The sequence below is a fragment of the Tachysurus vachellii genome, chromosome 2 (genome assembly GCF_030014155.1).
Source record: "Tachysurus vachellii isolate PV-2020 chromosome 2, HZAU_Pvac_v1, whole genome shotgun sequence".
NCBI classification, from domain to species: domain Eukaryota; kingdom Metazoa; phylum Chordata; class Actinopteri; order Siluriformes; family Bagridae; genus Tachysurus; species Tachysurus vachellii.
The window spans coordinates 1,031,431-1,052,912 of record NC_083461.1 but is presented as its reverse complement, the minus strand read 5'-3'; the positions used below and the strand labels follow the sequence as shown (position 1 = coordinate 1,052,912).

The following is a 21,482-nucleotide window of genomic DNA, read 5'->3' as shown; positions in this document are numbered from 1 at the left end:
GAGTCTCCTAGTTTATTATCAGACAGATCCAGTTCTCTCAGGTGTGAGGGGTTTGATCTCAGAGCTGAAGTCAGAGCAGCACAGCCTTCATCTGAGACACCACAATTATACAACCTGTATAGAGACACAATAACACACTCTTCACTGGTTGTACACAGGGACGTTTCTAGTGTTTAATCACTTTGATCACAGACACACAAGAATTTTACAGAAACCTGAAGACACAGATTTATTTATTTATTTATGGTGAAAACTCCAACAAAGCCTTTATTTATATATTTGTATTTGTTTGTACTTCATCATATAATGTAAGAGACATGAAAGTAACTTTGAGCTGCAGATCATTTTATTATTTCAGTTTTACATTTTATTTCACTATAAAGATCTTTACTACAATTACACATGTAAACTTTATTAAACTAAACAACCTTAAATCCACAACTAGTATTTTTGTAAGAAAACTAACTAACTAGTCGTCTAAATGAATAAATCACTTCGAAAAGCTTTCACTGATGACTAAATCACATCCAGTTTTAGAAGATTTTAGACATGAGAAGAGAAAAGAAAACCTTCTGAAGTCCTCATTCATCTAAATCCACATTCACATACGACTCATTAACACAGTGATAAGTGTTAATCTGGTAGTTACATCTCTTCAGTCCTCAGATACAATGTGGGATTATTAATTATCATCTGACTGCAAGTCGACATTTCTACAGAGAAAAGTGACAAAAGGAGCACAGCGAGGGGGTGGGGTACAGTGAGGGGGCGGGACACAGTGAGGGGGCAGGACACAACATGGGGGTGGGGCACAATGAGGGGGCGGAGCACAGTGATGGGCATATCTTGTGGTGGGTGTAGCTTATGATGGGCGGGCTGTATGACTGAAGGGTACAGGATATTTTCACTTCAGCTAACATTACAATCAGTCTTCATGTTTTAAATCATGATGTAAATATTAATGTTTGATGAAGACGAAGCCTATTTTCAGACATATCTACTGTAATCTACATCATCAGACACTGATTTATCAGGAACATTTTACTGGGGCTCGAGTGTCGACCCTGACTGTAGACAGTGTGTATTATTGTGGACTGAGTAACACACACTTTACAGACCAGGACAACACATAAGACTAGAACTTGGACTTTTTCTGGACTTTCATACACAACACTGATACATCAGCCAGATTTTATTTTACACATAACATATTTCATATATTGCAGTATTTAACACATCTGAACTTTATTAAAACACTCACATTGTTCTGTCACTGATCCATATTCACATTTATTTTTACACTCCATTAAACTGATCCTTACATTTCTATTTGTTACATCTATTCTATTTTTATTCTATTTTCTTTTTTATTATTTTATTTTATGTTTAAATCACAGACAGATTAAAAACATTTCACTACGTGTCGTACTGTGTATGGTTGTGTATGTGAGAAATAAAATATTAATGTAAATGTTTTCTGTAACTTTTCTCTGTTTCACATCTCAACAAAATCTCTGTTTTAATCCGAGTTCACATGAACAGATCTTTCTTGAGAAGATCAGACTGTCAGTAATCAGACCTAAAACAGGGTCAGACTCTAATTAGTTTTTGGAGAAGTTGTTAGTTCATTGGTGTATTTTTTAAACCCAGACTGTGAAAGTGTAAATGGTTTATTCAGTATTGACAAGAACAACTGTGACTGTGTTTTATTTATACACAATGTGTTTATCTATTATTACGACCTGGATGAAGATTAGACCATGATTTATTATTAATGTTTTAATAGATGATCTTACCCCAGTGTCTCCAGTTTACAGTGAGGATTCTCCAGTACAGCAGAGAGAATCTTCACTCCTGAGTCTCCTAGTTTATTATAGGACAGATCCAGTTCTCTCAGGTGTGAGGGGTTTGATCTCAGAGCTGAAGTCAGAGCAGCACAGCCTTCATCTGAGACACCACAATAAGACAACCTGTATAGAGACACAATAACACACTCTTCATCAACAGATTTTTAAAACCATTTATTACAATTAATAAAATATTGTCATATTAAATAAATAATTTTGACAGAAACAAACAAACCACAAATAAAGATTTCTAGTGAGAACGTTTCCTCACATCAAATAGACTAGAACACAATAAATGTTCATCTATTACACTGCAGAAAGGCATGAAACAGTTTAACTCTGTAAACAATATGGACATCCATGGATTTACATTTATATCAGTTTACTTTTGTAGCAGAGATGTTTTTAAATTGTTTTAATATTTCCAACATCAAATTTCACTCTGATCACTAATTAAATCATCATCATTGTCTTTATCATTATCTTCATCATCATCAGCTGATAAACAGGTTTGTGAACTTCAGAATATATAATCAGTACAAATCTGTTCTTAACTTGTTTAAAAGTCTTTCTATTACTAAAGTATACAACACACCAGACACGACACAACCTTGTCTAACACCTCTATAAACTTTATAAGGAACCACATAAGTCACCATTAACTTTCAGTATACGTTCAACATCACTGTACAAAACCTTTATCATGGAAACAAAATCAGGACTAAAACTAAATGAACACATTCATAAATATTTGTGTTCGACTCGGTCAAAAGTCTTTTCTAGGTCTACTGACACTAGACCAAAATCTGGTTAAGACTCTTACTGATATCTAAAAGATCCCAGATAACAGAAATATTATAAAAATTCATCTTCCTGGGACACAATCTGTCTGATCACGATGGATGACTTGTTCTAAGACTTCACTCAGTCTGTTGGCCAAAACCTTGGAGAGTAATTTATAATCTCTGAATAACAAACTCAGCAGTGTCCAGTTTTTAATATCATTTAGGTCAGGTGTAGGTTCCCCTTCAGAGAGGGCTTTTAGTACTGGGGGAATATTGTTACTCTCTTGTGGTCCTCACTAAAGCTGGATCATGTTGATAGACTTGTGTTTCTAACAAAAACCTTGACAACACAAATGTATAGTACAAACACTGACATGTACAGTATAGTGTAGGTTTAGTTCATTCACCTCTGAATCATTCTGTTTTCTACAGTGGAGTCTTATTACAATTTAATTTTATTATAACAGTTAGAGTGTAAAACAGACCCACTTGTACACTGAACAGAATTTTACATCTTCTTATATTATAATACAGAGAACTTCTTTATTTCTCTTCTGTTTATAACAAGTTTTACTGATTTGACTGTAAAAAAATTCATAAGTGAAAATAATTGAAATAAAAAAGCTGATAGCTGACAGATAACTGACTCTTGATGATCATTTTAACCTTCATCATGCAGCCCTTCTGCCCCCTGATGGAGGGTAAATCCATCAATTCTATATTCTGATGTGTGAGCTGATCAGAGACTCTTGTGTAATTTTAGTCTCCAAGTTCTATTTATTTCCATCATTTCCGTGTCAGTGCTGCTTTTAAACCCTGCAGCTCACACAGTACATTTAGTTTGTGTCCCAGCTCCAGTTTGTCTGATTAGTTCCAATGTTTTAGTAAATTTCACAGTAATTTCAGACACAATGCAGTCACATCAGAGTCTGTGAGAAATCATCAGTGTGCAGTGAAAAGAAACAATCTTCATCCTCAAGACATTGATGATGAACCTAAAACGTCTGCTTCAGTCTCACTATTAGAGAATGTGTCTTACTGAGGAGCAGGTCATGTTGTGACAGTGCACTTTCATCAGCACAAATTAAAATGTATTTTGAAGCAGATTTGTGTTTATGTTCTAATATATGGTGCAGGTTAAAATGACGCAAATTATTGGCAAAAGCGGGCACAACAAAGATGGCGTCTGTGTTGATCCGCTCGGGCAATCCCGGATGCACGGTGACGTAGGTGCTAGAGAAGCTGAAAAGAGCAATGGTGGAGATAACGATGGTTAGAGCAGTTCACCGGGAGTCTCAGGAATATTCTCTCACTCTTACTCTCACTCATCTTCTACCGCTTATCCGAACTACCTCGGGTCACGGGGAGCCTGTGCCTATCTCAGGCGTCATCGGGCATCAAGGCAGGATACACCCTGGACGGAGTGCCAACCCATCACAGGGCACACACACACACTCTCTCATTCACTCACACAATCACACACTACGGACAATTTTCCAGAGATGCCAATCAACCTACCATGCATGTCTTTGGACCGGGGGAGGAAACCGGAGTACCCGGAGGAAACCCCCGAGGCACGGGGAGAACATGCAAACTCCACACACACAAGGCGGAGGCGGGAATCGAACCCCCAACCCTGGAGGTGTGAGGAGAACGTGCTAACCACTAAGCCACCGTTCATATCCATCAATCAATGACAAGAAAGAGTTGAGAGGTAGAGAAGTAAACTGTAACATCAGATTTCACTAAGTTTTCAGATTAAACATCAGGATTTAGTTTTCCAGAAAAATATTTCGAAAGTTGCGTCGCTATATAAACTGACGTTAGACGCTTTAACAGATTAATCATACAAGAGAAATCGGTTCGTTCCCCAGTTTAGCCATAATATACATGACGTAGACATTTGTGTTAGTTATACACGTATACAGTGCAGTGTCTGTGTGTAAGTCTTTAACTCTTTAGCTAATATGAGGTAACTAGTTTTACAGTGTCAGTGTTTAATGTTGTTATTAAACTATGTATCTGGTAACGTTACTCAAAAGATTACTGCAGACAACCTGTTAGCTATCATAAAGGTGATTAAAGTAGTCATTTATGCTGACAGTTGATTTTAAAGGGCAATTATTATTATAGTGGGATTTGTATTTAAAGTTGAAAATCTGTATTTGATGCTTAAATGTATTATATCCATGTGTCATATTTTTACATAGAGTCAATAAAAAATGAAAAAAAAGGCAGAGACATCAGACTTGTTTTTAAAGAAGCAAACACATACAGATCAGGTACAAACAGACCCCAGCCATTGCCCCCAGCCACTGCATCACCACAGTAGCCCAGAGTCAGACTTCACAAGAACCACCAACAGGTTTGAGAACCCACCAGGCGGTCAGTCAGTTAGTCAGTCACATGTCTAGTTCAGAATTTAAGTTTAGCTTGTTATAGATGGTTTCATCAGTTTAGGCTTTACATAAAAATGTAATTAGGTGTTGATTTATGTGTGTTCAAGTTTTGATATAGCTATGGCATTTTTATTGTGATTATACACTAATGGTTCTTGTGTTATTGTAATAAGTGTATTAAAGATTGACACAGAATTCTGACTCTGAGCAGGACAGTGAGCCAGAGCTGCTAGGAGATGTAATAAAGCCCCAACCATCCACATCAAGCACCAGATATGCTGTTCCTGAAGGACCCAATGGTAGGCCAGGAATCTACTTTAACTAATATACTAGTAAGCAGCTGTTAGTAATATTGTGGATCCCATTTATTTTTCATAGAGATGACCCAATGTTTAACATGTGTATTTCAGATATTTCTAGATCCAGAGATGAGGGTCCTGTACAGTCCTGTTTGAAAACATTTCCCAGAACTCAGCATGGTACAAGGAAAAGAGCTTTTAACAGCTCCTGGTATAAGGACAATTTATTACTTGAATATTCTGTAAGTCAAGACTCAAATTATTGTTTCATCTGTCAGCATTTTTCTTTGCCAAATGCACCTGAATCTGCCTTTACATCACAGTCAGGTTTTTCTGACTGGAAAAAGGCACTGTGTAGAGATTCTGGGTTTAAGCTCCATTCAAAGGCAGAGCATCACATCAATGCCATGTATGCTAGGAATCAGTATAAAAAGTCTACTGACAGCAACTCATCAATGCTAGATGTCATAAATCAGGACCGTAAAAAGAAAGTGGAGGAAAACTGTGCTTACATAAAAACCAATGCAGATGTGCTACTGTTAACTGCCACCATAAATATAGCACAGAGAGGTTAAAGAGAGTCTGATGACTCTCAAAACAAGGGCAATTTTTTGTCAATCTTAGAAGAAATAGCAAAACATGACCCTCTCATAGATAAAAGGATGAATGCATGTGGTAATGCAAAGTATACAAGCCACCAAATCCAGAATGAAATTCTTGAGGTCTTAAATGAAATGGTACAAAGTGAAATAATAAGAGAAGTAAAAGACAGTGAAGTTTTTAGTGTAATTGTAGATGAAACTAAAGATCTGAAGAAAAAAGAACAGTTGTCTTTAGTCTATTACAATGGGGCTATCAGTTGTATTTAGTCAACTATTACAATGGGGCTATCAGTTGTATTTAGTCAACTATTACAATGGGGCCATCAACGAAACCTTTTTACACTTTCAGTCAGCTGAAAGCTTACATGCAGCAGGTCTCACAAAAATGATAATTGATTGCCTTGAAAAACATGGTCAGGACTACAAAAATAATCTTGTGGGGCAAAGCTATGACGGTGCTTCTGTCATGAGCGGAAAGCATTCTGGTGTGTCTGCGCGAATTAAAAACAATGCAAGGTTTGCATTTTATGTGCACTGTAATGCACATTGTTTAAATTTGGTTCTTGTAGATTCTGTAAAATCAGTTCCTGAGGCAGTTAGATTCTTTGCTCTCGTGCAGAAGCTTTACAATTTTGTGTCTGGCTCGTATGTTCATCTCAGGTGGCTTGCAGTTCAGAAAGAGCTGTATCCACAACAGCAGCCCAGGGAACTGCAGAGACTTACAGATGTAAGGTGGGCATGCAGATACATAGCATGCCGTAATCTGAGAGACAGGCTTCCAGCAGTTCTGATAGTGCTACAGGATATAGCAACTGAAAATAGTGGTGATAGATCAGTGGAGGCAAGGGGAATTCTCTCAGATAGATTTACAGTTCATAGGGCTTTTGGTTATCTTTTGTAAAATTTTTGGTGATGCAAAATGTCTCTGACATGCTCCAATCAAGCTCTCTTGATCTAGCAAGGGCTGTGGAGCTAGTAGGTGCTCTTACAGACACATTACAGGACTACAGAAATGAGGGTTTTTTAAGGAACTGTGGAGGTTGAAGAGACTGCAGAACACGGCAAAATAAGCATACAAACAGTGTGTAAAAGACAACCTAAAACAAGCTTAAGATTTCATGATTCATTGATGATGAGCTCTGTAGGACAGAGAAACAGTGACCATAGTGATGGTGAGAGCTTCAAAAGAGCTTTCTTTTATCAAGTGCTTGACAGTCTCACAGCTGAGCTGCAGTGGTGTTTTTCAGAGAAGAACTGTGAGATAATGCAAGACATTCAGTCTCTCGACCCAAAGACTACAACATTCTTAAACAAGGAGCCTTTGTTTGCCTTTGTTCAGAGCTTTGAGTCAAATTTAGAGGACCTTAAACATGAGGTTCATCAAACTAAGTGACTCTTTGATAGGAGAGAAAAAAGTGAAAGGGACAGACCATCTAATCTCCTTGAATTTGTTGTGTTCCTAGAACCTTATAAAGAGGTCTTCCATGAGCTATTTCGGCTTTGTAAGATTTCTGTTGTCCCACCAGTGAGCAGTGCTTCTTGTGAGAGAAGCTTCTCAGCTTTAAAACGGATTAAAACTCACCTTAGGACAACAATGCTTGATGACAGGTTAAGTCATCTCAGAATTCTTAGTGTTGAGTGAAGGAGGACACGCTCTCTCAACATGGATGAGCTTGTGAAACATTTTGCACATTCTCACAAGAACCACAGAATTATGCTGTTTTAACTCTAACTGGGATTTGTATTCACTTATGTTTGTAAAATTGATAGGCACCAAAAATTACCAACGTTTTTGGTAAATTTCTGCAATTTTTGATTGTATGTTTAATGTTTTTGTAAATACTTTGTAAATGTGTATATTTAAATAAAATGTGCTATTCATGTTACACAAATGCTTTCTTATCTCCTCGGTGCTTAATCTTTATTATCTGAAAATATTTTCTAATTTTCAGCACTACCTGATTATATAGGCCTATTTATGAACGTGTGTTTGACATACACAAGATAAAATTATAATATAATCTATTATAAATTATAAAATAGATTATGAGAGATATATTCTACCTCTAATGAGCAATTATGGGATTCATAAATGCTCCCTGTTAGGGTAATTTGTGTCATAGTCTGTGGGACCCCTAAAGCTGCCTTGGCCACCCCCTGGTCACCCCCTGTATAAAACTCTAGTTCTGCCAGATGATCTTACCTCAGTGTCTCCAGTTTACAGTGAGGATTCTCCAGTACAGCAGAGAGATTCTTCACTCCTGAGTCTCCTAGTTTATTATAGGACAGATTCAGTTCTCTCAGGTGTGAGGGGTTTGATCTCAGAGCTGAAGTCAGAGCAGCACAGCCTTCATCTGAGACACCACAATTATGCAACCTGTATAGAGACACAATAACACACTCTTCACTGGTTGTACACAGGGACGTTTCTAGTGTTTAATCACTTTGATCACAGACACACAAGAATTTTACAGAAACCTTGTTTGTTAGTTTGTCATCATATAATGTAAGAAACATGAATGTAACTTTGAGCTGCAGATCATTTTATTATTTCAGTTTTACATTTTATTTCACTGTAAAGATCTTTGCTACAATTACACATGTAATTGTATGTACAACTATTATTTTTGTAAGAAAACTAACAACCCCCCAGCTCTCAGCTCTCAGATGAGTCCAATCTCCACTCTGACACTGTTCTCCAGTGTAAACACAAACTGAAACACATTTCATCTTATTATATCCTCTGATTACAGTGTAGGAGTTTCAGGGGTAAAGACACACTGTGGTGTCTGTTTCAGAGAAGATCAACTCTTTATTAAACTAGTCTGTTACACGACTAAACACCACACAGAAATGTTACTGAGCAACGTCACTCAATGAAGCTTCTTAAAGCAGCAGCTCCTAGTGAGTGACAACTGGGGTTTATTAATAATTCTAACATTATAACAGAGTTTATGGAGGTGGGCCAGGACTCCAAATGGGTGGGACCAGGACCCTGGAGCTGCACCAGTGATATTAGTTTATTATATTATTTACATTTATTGATATTAAGTTTATTTGAGCTGCAAAAGTTTTGCTGGCATTAAAAATAATGAATCGTATAATTTTTTAGAATTTTTCTTATTTACTCATTTATTTATTTATTTAATTCCTAAGTGATTCTGTAGAAAACTCATTATCACTTAATGACTAATCTATTTGTTCTGAATGTTGTAGTGTTACAGAAGATTTCAGGTGAAAAACAACACTGTATATAACTGCTGCTTTTAGTGAGTTATTGTGAGTCTCAGAGAGATGATCTTACCTCAGTGTCTCCACTTTACAGTGAGGATTCTCCAGTCCAGCAGAGAGAATCTTCACTTCTGAGTCTCCTAGTTTATGATCAGACAGATCCAGTGTTTTCACAGTCAGATGAAGTTCTCTCAGTCTGGAGGTTTCTGATCTGAGCGCTGAGACCAGAGATGACCAACTTTCCTCTCTAAGTTCATCACAGCTGATACTAAAGGAAATAAAATAAAACATAATGAACTCACACAAATGATCAAACTCGTCCTCAAAGCTTTCACTGAACCTTCTCATTGTTATAAATACTGAAAGTACAAACACCAGTTAGACAATATGGTTAAAGTGACACTGCAGTCGACATCTACATGTTGATGTCATTAAAATGGGTAAAGTTAGTGTTTAACTACAGCTAACTAACTAGTATCTAGTGTAGGGTTTCTCCTGTCCTGTATAATATGGGATTGTCTTGTATTGAAAAAGACAAAGATCTCACATTAAACATTACAGAATGTAACACTGACATTCAAACAATAATTCAACATCATAGAAGAGGAAAATGACCAAATGACCAAAGGTGTATGATGTATGTAATGAAAACTAGTGAACTAGTGATCACTCAGACAGTAAAACCATGTGCTCTTCAAACTTGTTTTCTTTTACTTCTTATTTATAGGTCATGAGCAGCGGACTATGGCCAGATGTCCCAGAAGTGATGTGACCTTAACAAACGATCGATACTGGACTAATTATTATAGGAACAAATTCACTTTAAACAACACTTTTAACATATTATTACTAGTAAATCTGTTCTCTATTACTTTAAGGTTTTATTTAAGTATAACAGAACAACACTATCTCTTGGTACAATTATTAATAAACATGGCATTAGCTTCCACTGTTACACTGACCTTCTCTGTACGTGACGAAGTTTTTTATGATTAGAAATTGTTATCAGAGGTTGTTTGTGTAAAATATTAGGGTCAGAATGAGATGGAGACAGATGGTGAGAATGAAGGCTCAGAATCAACATGATCATGTGTTGTAATGTAGCTGATGATTGACAATGTTTTCCTTCAGTTTCTGTGTTAGAATCATGTTTATAAAAACCCAGTGTAACAATGATCAGGGTTCTTCCTCTCTCATGCTTCATGAGGAGTGTTCGGTTCTGTTGCACAGCAGTACAAGTAAATTGTGAACCTTTTTACTCTTGTCTGTGATTCTCTCAACGCTTCCACAACATGAGCCACTTGGTTATAATCTGACCAGAAGTAACTATAGAGAATTCTGTTTAGGAATCAGACTGACATTAGCTAAAATCTGATCATGTAGTGTTATAGATTAGTATTAAAGGGAGCACTTTTCAGCTAAATGAACACTTTCTAATCAGACATGAACGTTATCACACAGGTTCATGTTCAACTTAGTGACAGTAATCTATTAGAATCCTTTCAGTTTGGGTTCTGTATTAAACACAGTATGGAAACTGCTTTAGTGAAGGTCACTAATGATCTCCTGATGGCTGCTGATGCTGAACTCTTAACAATTCTTGTCCTGTTAGATTTGAGTGCAGCCTTTGATACGGTTTCACACATTAAAATAATGTGGTATATAAAATTTGGTATATATTTTATATGTCCACAAAACTTGACTCTGCTCTTCCACATTCCTGTCTCACCAATTGGTGCTTAAATGAAATAAACCCTTGGTTTTCTCCGACTTTTACAAAATTCTCAAAGGTTCTGAATATAGGTTCAAAATCCACCCTGTCCAAGTCCAACAGTCTCTCACTTTATATTGATGCTTCCTCCTGCCTCTAGAGTCTTCCTTCTCTGTCTCTAATTATTATTATTATTATTATTATTATTATTATTATTATTATTATTATTATTATTATATCTAATGAGTAGAAGTCTTTGCAAAGTCAGCTTTCTATGAAAGACCATTTCCACCTCACAAATAAAACCTAATAATGAAGAAAATCTTTTTGGGGATTAGAATTTTTCATTACTGCAGTAAACTTGGTTCTTTATGTCTGGTACACAGGTGTGTTTAATATACATCAAACATCCAACATAAAACCAGCATTAACTTCATCATTATTTTAAGATATTAAGATAAGTCATAAATACAAAACTTCAAAACTCTCTCAAATGTAATCACCTGCTTCTACATGTTTAATAGCTGCCCTTCAGTATCATTCATTTATTAATGCAGTTTTTATTCCCTAATTTATCTATTTACATTAACTCCACTCTGTATCACCTTCAGGTCAGAACATCCCAAAGTCCATATTAGAGTGTGTTCAGTTTCTCTCTAACACTGTAACAGTAGAACAGTTATATTCACATTTACTTACATTGCTTTACTGGATGCTGTAATCACAGGCATCATCTTCAGAACAACATCTTCTGTTATCTTATCTGTACTGAAATATTTACTCTGGTCAAACTCATCCAGCTCCTGTGCTGATGTCAGTAACACAAACACCAGAGCAGACACCTGTGAAGAAGAAAGTTCACTTTGTTTTCCAGATTTCAGGTAGTGTTGGATTTCCTCCACTAGAGAATCATCACCCAGTTCATTCAGACAGTGGAACAGATTGATGGATTTCTCTGGAGGAAGATCTTCATCTTCACTGATCTTCTCCTTAATGTACTGAACTGTTTCCTGTGTGCTCTGAGGGTTACTTCCTGTCTGAGTTACTAAAACATGTAAGAGTTTCTGATTGGATTCCAGTGAGAGACCCAGAAGAAAGCGAAGGAAAAGATCCAGATGTCCAGTCTGACTTTCTAAAGTCTGATCTACAGCACTGTTGTGTACATCTGAGATTGTATTGTCTTCCATCCTCCTGTTAGAATCCTGATTCTGTACAAGAACATTTCTCTTCTCCTTCATGAAGGTCAGGTGAACATACAGAGCTGCGAGATGCTCCTGAATGCTCAGATGAACAAAGCAGTACACTTTACTGTGGTGAAGCCCAAACTCCTCTCTGAAGATCTGAGTACACACACCTGAGTACACTGCTGCTTCTGTCACATCAATACCACACTCTCTCAGGTCTTCATCATAGAAGATCAGGTTCCCTTTCATCAGCTGCTGAAAAGCCAGTTGTCCCAGTTTAAGAAGCATTTCTTCATCACTCTCCTGCTTCTTTGAGTATTTTTCTCTTATGATGTTTGTCTGAATGATGAGGAAGTGTGTGTACATTTGAGTCAGAGTCTTGGGGATCTCTCCACTCTCTGCTTCACCCAACATTCTCTCTAGAACAGTGGCTGAAATCCAGCAGAAGACTGGGATGTGACACATGATGTAGAGGCTTCTTAATGACTTCAGGTGTGTGATGATGTTATTGGCCAGGCTCTGATCACTGATCCTCTTCCTGAAGTACTCCTCCTTCTGTGGGTCATTGAACCCTCGTACCTCTGTGACTCGATCCACACACTCAGAGGGGATTTGATCAGCTGCTGCAGGTCTGGAGGTGATCCAGATGAGAGCAGAGGGAAGCAGATTCCCTTTGATCAGGTTTATCAGCAGCACAGGCACTGATGCTGATTCAGTTACATCACACACTCTCACTGTGTTCTGGAAATCTAGAGGAAAACGACACTCGTCCAATCCGTCAAAAATGAACAGAACCTTTTCCAAACTGGACATTTCTGTTTCTTTTGTTTCCTTAAAAAAGACATGAAGGAGCTCCATCAGACTCAGTTTCTGGTCCTTCATCAAGTTCAGCTCTCTGAAAGGAAGTGGAAATATGAGGTGGACGTCCTGATTTACTTTCCCTTCAGCCCAGTCCAGAATGAACTTCTGCACAGAGACGGTTTTACCGATGCCAGCGACTCCCTTTGTCAGAACAGTTCTGATGGGTTTGTCTTGTTTAGATGATGTATTTGTCAGCACAGTTCTGATGGGTTTGTCTTGTTCAGATAAAGGCTTAAAGATGTCATTGCATTTGATTGGTGTTTCCTCTGTTGTTCTTCTCCTGGATGCTGCCTCGATCTGTCTCACCTCATGTTCATTATTGACTTCTCCACTGTCTCCCTCTGTGATGTAGAGCTCTGTGTAGATCTCATTCAGGAGTGTTTGGGTTCCCAGGTTTATCATCACTCCATTCAAACACTGAAACTTCTTCATCAGATTTAATTTGAACTTTTTCTGGAATTCATTTCCACCAGCAGATTCTGGGTCATACCTGTGATATGGAGAAGCAGGAAGACACAGGGTTCATTTATTAGACTTAATCATCTGTTTTCAATAATCTAATGACTCTGTAGTATATAGACTATTATTTAGACACTTAAGCCATATTTGAATGCCATCGTATGAATTTCACTGCATTACAAAAACATGTCATTTGAAGAAAGAAACCACAAGCAAACATTCTAATCAAAACATTTCCCAAAAAACAGACTGAGTGATTTTTAAACACATAATAGTGACTTTATTACAGTCAGAGTTCTAGTGTTGTAGTATTTTGTTTGCCCCCTGTTTATCTTGTTAAATTACCCTTTAAGTGTAACTTTAGCATTGGGTCAGGAGACGTTACCTGTGTAGAAGTGAGGAGTCTACAGCTTTAACCTCCAGATGATGATCCATAGACTCATGATTCTTCATGGAGCTACAACTGGGTGTTGGTGATTCTGATCTCTTTCCCTGGAGTTTACTGTACAACATTATGGACACTTCTTTAATCATTTATTTACACCTGGCATAGATGACCTATCTTAAGTCCTGTCTAGCCTTATGAAATATGATCATCTAATTGAGATCATTTGCTTTGCTCCTTTCTGTTTGAAAACTATTAGCCAGAGAGCTCCATCACAGAGATATCAAGGTGAGAGTAGGTGAAGTAGCCTGCTGGAGTTTTACTGCAGTAAGTAGAAAAGTAGATCTGTAGTTATAAGGTAAGGCATAATGTTCCCCAGTTATTGTATGTTATTTTAATCATTTCAGTGGAACAAATAAATAATTTACAAATAATTTACAACATCCAAATAAAGGTCATTTATGGTAATGCTGTTAATATGGCAGGGTTGTTTAATAGGAGATTGTGCTTTAAAATGATCACTTAGTCATGATTATATTTCTTATATGTCGTCTTCCACCATGATTCTTAACTGTTTTAGATACGAGTGTGACTTACATCAAGCACAGTAAAAGAGCCAGTGTTTCAGCACAGAGATGTGTGAGTGCTGTACAGTGGTGGTATCTGTGCTACAGTAAGAATTATAGACAGTGTATATGTAGAGCAGTAGGTACTACAGGATGTTTCAACATTATTATTTCAGGATCCAGAGTCGAGAGGGGATCTATGTGCTGAGATGTTTAGTGAGACCAAAGTTTAGTGAAACCAAAGTAAAATACCTGTCCATATACACATCCTAAAAACTCTAGGTTTTTCCAGATGTTGTCATGAATCTTTAAACCTCTGCTTCATTTTACACCCAATAGTGTAAGCATCCCTGGGTGTCAAGTGCTGACTGTTAACTCCGTTATTAATAATCCGTTATTAAGTTGTGTTAAGGCCACTAGGATATTTCTAACCTGAAAATAACAAACCTCATTATTAAGTCAGTAATTTTATATTAATTAACAATAATAAAAACACTTAAAATAAATTGGCCTAAACAGTTCAATTAAAAATCCTAATTCTGTTTGGAATATTTTTATATACTGTTTTGTATATTTGTTATATTGTGTAATTATGACATAACTCTGTGTACTTATTTACTCAACTTTTGATCCAAGATTATCGCTCTGTTTATTCCCAGAACGCCGTCTCACTTTGAAACCGGAAGCTTTTCACGCTGTGGCACGACGCACCTTAATGTAACTAGTGTAGATTGTGTTATTGTTTTGTAATTCAGTTTTATTGTGCTGTTGAACTATTAGTTAATCTGTACTTTACCTTTTTATTTTATATTTGTATTCATTTTTTATAATTTCAGGGGTTTATTGCAATATCTCTAAATATGCAACTGAATTTAGTTTGTATTTGTGTTCATTTATCTTTTGTGATGTTGCACTTGAATAATAATTAGATCGTTAAACATTTAATATTGACATGTTATACAACAGATTCCTTGAGGTTTTAGTTTTCACTGCATGAATTCAACTAAATTTCAATTCATTTTTTTGTATAGAGCTTTTAACAATTCACAGAAGTATAGAAACAGAAAAAATAAATAAAAATAAATTAATACATGAATACATACATTTAAAGTTTAAAATTAATTTATAAATATTAACTTAAATTTTAAATATTATATATTTATCCCTATCCCTAATGAACAAGCCGAATGTGGTGGCAGCAGGAAAAAACTCCCTGAGATGATAAGAGGAAGAAACCTTGAGAGGAACCAGACTCAGAAGTGAACCTCATCCTCATTTGGGTGACACTCCACAGTAAATAGTGTAAATGTAAATAATGTCCTTTCTACAACAGTTTATAATAGTTTATAACAGCGGAGAGCTCCTGAGGAACTAATGGGTCATCATAAACTCTGAGTTCACCACAGATCCAACAATAATGACCTCCTGATTTACTCTCTAACATTATTTTGCTGTGTTCCATCTTCTCTGACCTGGTAATACATGTACACTTCTATAACACTTCTGTTATGAGTCTTAAGTGTTACCTTTATTTTGGTACCAGAATTATTCAAACACAACTTGTAGTTTTTGAGATATACTCATTTAAAATTGAGCATCATTTTCAAGCACTAGGCTTAGAAATACATCTTGGTCTCATCTATGTTCTTATCAACCCAATCCTCTGTTGAATGTGTTTGATTCTTTTCAAAGCTGCTTGGTTCAGAATTTGAAAATAATCTATGGAGAAGTTTATTTAGGACTTTAGAGAATTATTATGTATTAGCACAGAAGACAGTTTGTTTGAATCCCAGGTCCACCAAGCTACCACTGCTGGTCCCCTGAACAAGGCCATTAACCCTCAATTGCTCAGATTTATAAATGAGGTACATGTAAGTCACTGGGAATAAAGGAGTCTCCCACATGCCATAAATGTAATGTAAATGTAAAGACAGATGCTATTCGGCTAGACTAACACTTTTAAGTTCAAACTCTAGATGATTTTTAAGACTTTAGCTCGATAATACTAAGCAGTGGTCTCACCTGCGATGACCAAACACACAGCAACCCCAAAACTACCACACTAACATATGAATATCACTGTATTACAAAACAACATGTCAAACCAAGTGCTATTTATATTAAAACACACCACAAACACACTTTTAGCAAACACACAAATAAAAGATTAAATATTACAAAAAAGTATTTGGACACACAATAGTGGCTCCATTACTGTGTATCAGTATTTATTTTGTCCCCTGTTTATGTAGTTAAACTTCCCTTTAAATGTGACTTTACCAGTGACATTAACAGTGAGGAGACGTTACCTGTGTAGAAGTGATGAGTCTCCATCTTTAAACCTCAGAGGAACATCCATAGACACATGACTCTTCATGGAGATACAGCTGTGTGTTGGTGATTCTGATCTCTTTCTCTGGGGTTTACTGTACAACATTATACACAGTCCTTTAGTCATTTATATACACACTTTATTTTACTTACATTATATTTCCCTTTAAATGTGACTTTAGCAGTGACGTTAACAGTGAGGAGACGTTACCTGTGTAGAAGTGATGAGTCTCCATCTTTAAACCTCAGAGGAACATCCATAGACACATGACTCTTCATGGAGATACAGCTGTGTGTTGGTGATTCTGATCTCTTACTCTTGAGTTTACTGTACAACATTATACACAGTCCTTTAGTCATTTATATACACACTTTATTTTACTTACATTATATTTCCCTTTAAATGTGACTTTAGCAGTGACGTTAACAGTGAGGAGACGTTACCTGTGTAGAAGTGATGAGTCTCCATCTTTAAACCTCAGAGGAACATCCATAGACACATGACTCTTCATGGAGATACAGCTGTGTGTTGGTGATTCTGATCTCTTACTCTTGAGTTTACTGTACAACATTATACACAGTCCTTTAGTCATTTATATACACACTTTATTTTACTTACATTATATTTCCCTTTAAATGTGACTTTAGCAGTGACGTTAACAGTGAGGAGACGTTACCTGTGTAGAAGTGATGAGTCTCCATCTTTAAACCTCAGAGGAACATCCATAGACACATGACTCTTCATGGAGATACAGCTGTGTGTTGGTGATTCTGATCTCTTTCTCTGGGGTTTACTGTACAACATTATACACAGTCCTTTAGTCATTTATATACACACTTTATTTTACTTACATTAAACAATACATTTTTACAGTGTATTAGTGACTGTTAGATATAATAGTTATATACTGTAATAGTAAAACATTTGGTTAAATCATTTCATATTTACTAATAATAATTTAGATGTGAATATTTAATGACTAGAACACAAGGATGTTGTAGATTACCAGTTGTTTGATGGTGTAGAAACATTATCTGTGTCCAGATCAGGAGTCTCCATCTTTAAATATTAGTAAAGTTTACACACAAACACACAGCTGAGTCCTGAAGAGTCTGATCTCTTCTGATGGAATGGATCACACTCCTAGAAAACACACAAACAAATGTGCACAATCATTTTCACATCTTTATTCTTAAAGAAAGGTTCTGCCCCTTTAGTGTAAAATATCCTGTTTAAACCCCCTGTAATGTTTAATTCCCCATAAAGTGAAGAGAGGAAGCTGAAAGCTCTGTACAGCAGGGGGCGCTTCTAGGGTTTCATCTTTAGCCCTCAGTGACAATTTAAAACAGAAGAGTTTTATATTATATATTATATGACTACATAGTAAGCCAAAAGTTATGGTATTGTTTAAAATGACAAAAGTGGACACCAAAATTTTATGCATGATGTAATGATGCCAGTCTTGAATCAGATCAGTTCATGTGTGTGTACATTCTCTACAAACAGTGTGTCTAATGAATGCAGTCATTAATAAACTAATATTCACAAAGACATTTTGTGGCTTTCCGCCGATTAACGTTATAGATAAACGCCTCTGACTGCGCGTGCACGCTGCGCGTTCCTGTGCTTCTCCGGTCAGATAAAGCAGACAGCTGATGACGCACTAATGAAAGTCTACAACGCACGCGCGTAAAAGCAAAGTAAAAAAAGTCTCTCAAGGACCAAACTGATAAATAATTTTCTTTCCCATCGACGACACGTCCTGCATTTTAACGTCATTTTTATTTTTGAAAGTAAAAATTATACTTAAAGTTTTCGGGTGGCTGAGATCACACACAGGGGGCTGGAGCCACCCTAAAGAAGGGCTAGAACTGCCCCTGGTGTACAGAACATACGTCATACTGAGTTTAATATACAATATATCTACGTTCTTCTAACACAAAGTCCATCAAATAATATAATAACTTACCTTTAGTCAACAGGCCTCGTTCTGTCACATTAATATCACCGTTTCTGCTGCTGATAAACATGTTTTAACTTCTACAAACGCTTCACAAAATGGAGTCGATTCGGAGGGAGAAACACTTTCACTTTAGGATGAACGAGTCACGTGTCGTTCTTCCTCTTTCTTGGTTTATATGTCGGGTCGCAACCAGAGCGCCACCTACTGTACCAGGATATGCAACCTCAGGGCTTCATGTAACTACAACAACAAAAAAAACCCAAACCCTAATATCCTTTTTAAACTCCATTCTTTTCCCAACTCATAAATCTTTCCTTTAAATATTTCCCTTTCTAAGTGATATATTTTACACATCATTACGACATGTCGCACATTTTCTGTAACATGACATGCATCACATTTATCTGCATTTTCCCATTAAAAATAGTCTTAATGTTGATAAAATCACTTCTTCTCTTCTACATTTCCCTTTAATTGCCTTGACCTTGACTGCATGTTGTATATTATAATAATGTCTCCCTTTGTTATCTATATCCCATGACTTGGCTTCACATTTCCCAAATGGGATGTTAATAATTTCCTCATTCTTTATTTTAGGGCATTTTTTGCAGTCAGATCTGCCGTCTCATTGCCCTCTACACCAACATGACCCAACACAATTATACATCAATCCCAAGTCTTTCTATTCTTAACATTATGGTGAGTATTTAATAGGTCATCTCTTGCTGTTTCAGTTGAATACAAGTTCTAAAGTGCTGTGATAGAGTCAGAACATATCATTACTCTTTAAGGTTTTACTTCTTCTGCTCATTGTAAACCATAATTATAACTACAGCTGTGTACACAGATCGACTATCATTAATTAGTTTACATATATTGATGTATAACTCTGCTATATATGTTAAACCTCTGAAAAGAGGGAGATGTAAAAGAATGACAAACACGGAGTTTCTTCACTGCCAACTTTATGGGAAATGAAGAAAACCGCGAGTTCTCCCTCTAGTGAACCAGCAGGCAAAAGCAACCGATCTGATTGTACCAAACGAATGCAGATGAACTAAAACTACCAACAAATGACCTAGGTATATTTTATAACAGTTGTAAGCATTCAAAATATTTGTAAATTATTTTTACTGTTTTCCTCTTTCAGAGTACACAGATTTATTTCCTCTTTTTGAACAGGCAGGCAAAAGCAATCACTCTTGCAGAAGAACTAAACACAAATTTGTTTTCATTCATTCATTCATTCATCTTCTACCGCTTATCTGAACTACCTCGGGTCACGGGGAGCCTGTGCCTATCTCAGGCGTCATCGGGCATCAAGGCAGGATACACCCTGGACGGAGTGCCAACCCATCACAGGGCACACACACACACACACACTCTCATTCACTCACACAATCACACACTACGGACAATTTTCCAGAGATGCCAATCAACCTACCATGCATGTCTTTGGACCGGGGGAGGAAACCGGAGTACTCGGAGGAAACCCCCGAGGCACGGGGAGAACATGCAAACTCCACACACACAAGGTGGAGGCAGGAATCGAACCCCCGACCCTGGAGGTGTGAGGCGAACGTGCTAAACACTAAGCCACCGTGCCCCCCCACAAATTTGTTTTGTGAATTTAAATTCATCATTTAATCTGTCACACATACACTCCTAATGTCACATGATTGTTATCAGTCTTTAGACCCATCAGTAAATATTAACAAATGCTGATAAAAATTTTCTCTCTCTCTCTCTCTCTCTCTCTCTCTCTCTCTCTCTCTCTCTCTCTGTGTCTCTCTCTCTCTCTCTCTCTCTCTCTCTCTCTCTCTCTCTCTCTCTCTCTCTCTCTCTCTCTCTCTCTCTCTCTCACACACACACACACACACACACACACACACACACACACACACACTCCAGACAAGGGGCAGAAGACACGTCTCAGATTGTATACAACAGGTGCAGAGGTAAATGATCCACATACAACAGTTAAAGTCACACTTTTGTCTTTATTCTGATGTATAATGTGAACATTACCTGGAACTCTTGATCAGTATCTGCTTGGTTTTATACATTATGCTGCTTCATGATGGGCTGATTAATAAGCACATGACTGGTGTTCCTAATAAAGTGGACAGTATGTGTATTTATCCTGATGAGACTCCATACTGTATAATATGGTACACTGGTTTATGTTTAATAATAATGATTAGTTTAGTTCTTTACTTGGTTTCTGTACATTCTGTCATGTGAATTTCAACACTTAAGACATTTGAAATTAAAAAGCAAATAATGTGAAAATAAGCAAAATTGTGTTCTAAGAAACAAATCAACAAAAACAAATAAACAAACATTAAATAATCAGTTGAAAAACATGCTTTATTCCTGTGACATGAGAAGTTGTGTGTCTGTGCTGCTGCGGCGGTGCAGTGACTGAGGGGAGCAGAACGGAATTGATCATAGAATCAGAATCAGAATCACTGATGTCACAGAGATGCTGCAGATCTTTACTGCAGCTGCTGAAGACATGAAGGATGTGCTGTGTTCAATCTGACAGGTGTGTGAAGTTCACCACAGATCACACATATGTCCATAAGCCCAGTGTGTGTAGATCATATCTCATGTCATTTCTCTAACACATCTGCATCATGATTAATCTTTACTTTACACAGAAAAATGATCAACACAAAACTCTTCCGAGGCTTTGGCTGTGTGAGGAGAAAGGTGAGTGTGTGAGTGTGATGGTGTGTCTGTACTGTGTGTTGTTCTGGTCACCATCACGTGGCCTGTTGTGACCGTTTCTTCTTTGTCTTGTGTGTGTTCTGAAGAAGGAGCACTGGGGTCTTCCTCTGACCGGACGCTTAGTC

At 37.0% G+C, this 21,482-nt stretch overlaps 1 protein-coding gene and 1 long non-coding RNA gene across 18 annotated transcripts in view; one reads left to right on the top strand and one right to left on the bottom strand.

The window, feature by feature from the left end:
- LOC132861411 (NACHT, LRR and PYD domains-containing protein 12-like) overlaps positions 1–18,774 on the bottom strand; it is a 242,043-nt gene extending 223,269 nt beyond the window's left edge. For 5 of the 17 annotated variants that reach the window (XM_060892923.1, XM_060892931.1, XM_060892954.1 and 2 more), the window contains exons 1-12: positions 18,631–18,774; positions 17,668–17,804; positions 17,338–17,454; positions 17,105–17,221; positions 16,872–16,988; positions 16,639–16,755; positions 13,764–13,880; positions 11,574–13,409; positions 9,237–9,431; positions 8,136–8,309; positions 1,797–1,970; positions 1–114 (exon numbers count right to left, since the gene is read on the bottom strand). In XM_060892923.1, the coding sequence (XP_060748906.1) occupies positions 1–114; positions 1,797–1,970; positions 8,136–8,309; positions 9,237–9,431; positions 11,574–13,409; positions 13,764–13,880; positions 16,639–16,755; positions 16,872–16,988; positions 17,105–17,221; positions 17,338–17,454; positions 17,668–17,720 (3,131 nt within the window). In that variant the 5' untranslated portion in view covers positions 17,721–17,804; positions 18,631–18,774. The remainder of the gene's footprint in view (positions 115–1,796; positions 1,971–8,135; positions 8,310–9,236; positions 9,432–11,573; positions 13,410–13,763; positions 13,881–16,638; positions 16,756–16,871; positions 16,989–17,104; positions 17,222–17,337; positions 17,455–17,667; positions 17,805–18,630) is intronic. The other 12 variants (XM_060892963.1, XM_060892986.1, XM_060893005.1 and 9 more) reach the window with 8 other exon arrangements.
- A 2,287-nt stretch (positions 18,775–21,061) lies between these two features.
- Positions 21,062–21,482, top strand: part of LOC132858686 (uncharacterized) — a 486-nt gene continuing 65 nt past the window's right edge. The window contains exons 1-3 of the long non-coding RNA XR_009649650.1: positions 21,062–21,172; positions 21,288–21,339; positions 21,444–21,482. The exon at positions 21,444–21,482 is cut by the window's right edge and continues 65 nt beyond it. This is a non-coding gene — a long non-coding RNA (uncharacterized LOC132858686). The remainder of the gene's footprint in view (positions 21,173–21,287; positions 21,340–21,443) is intronic.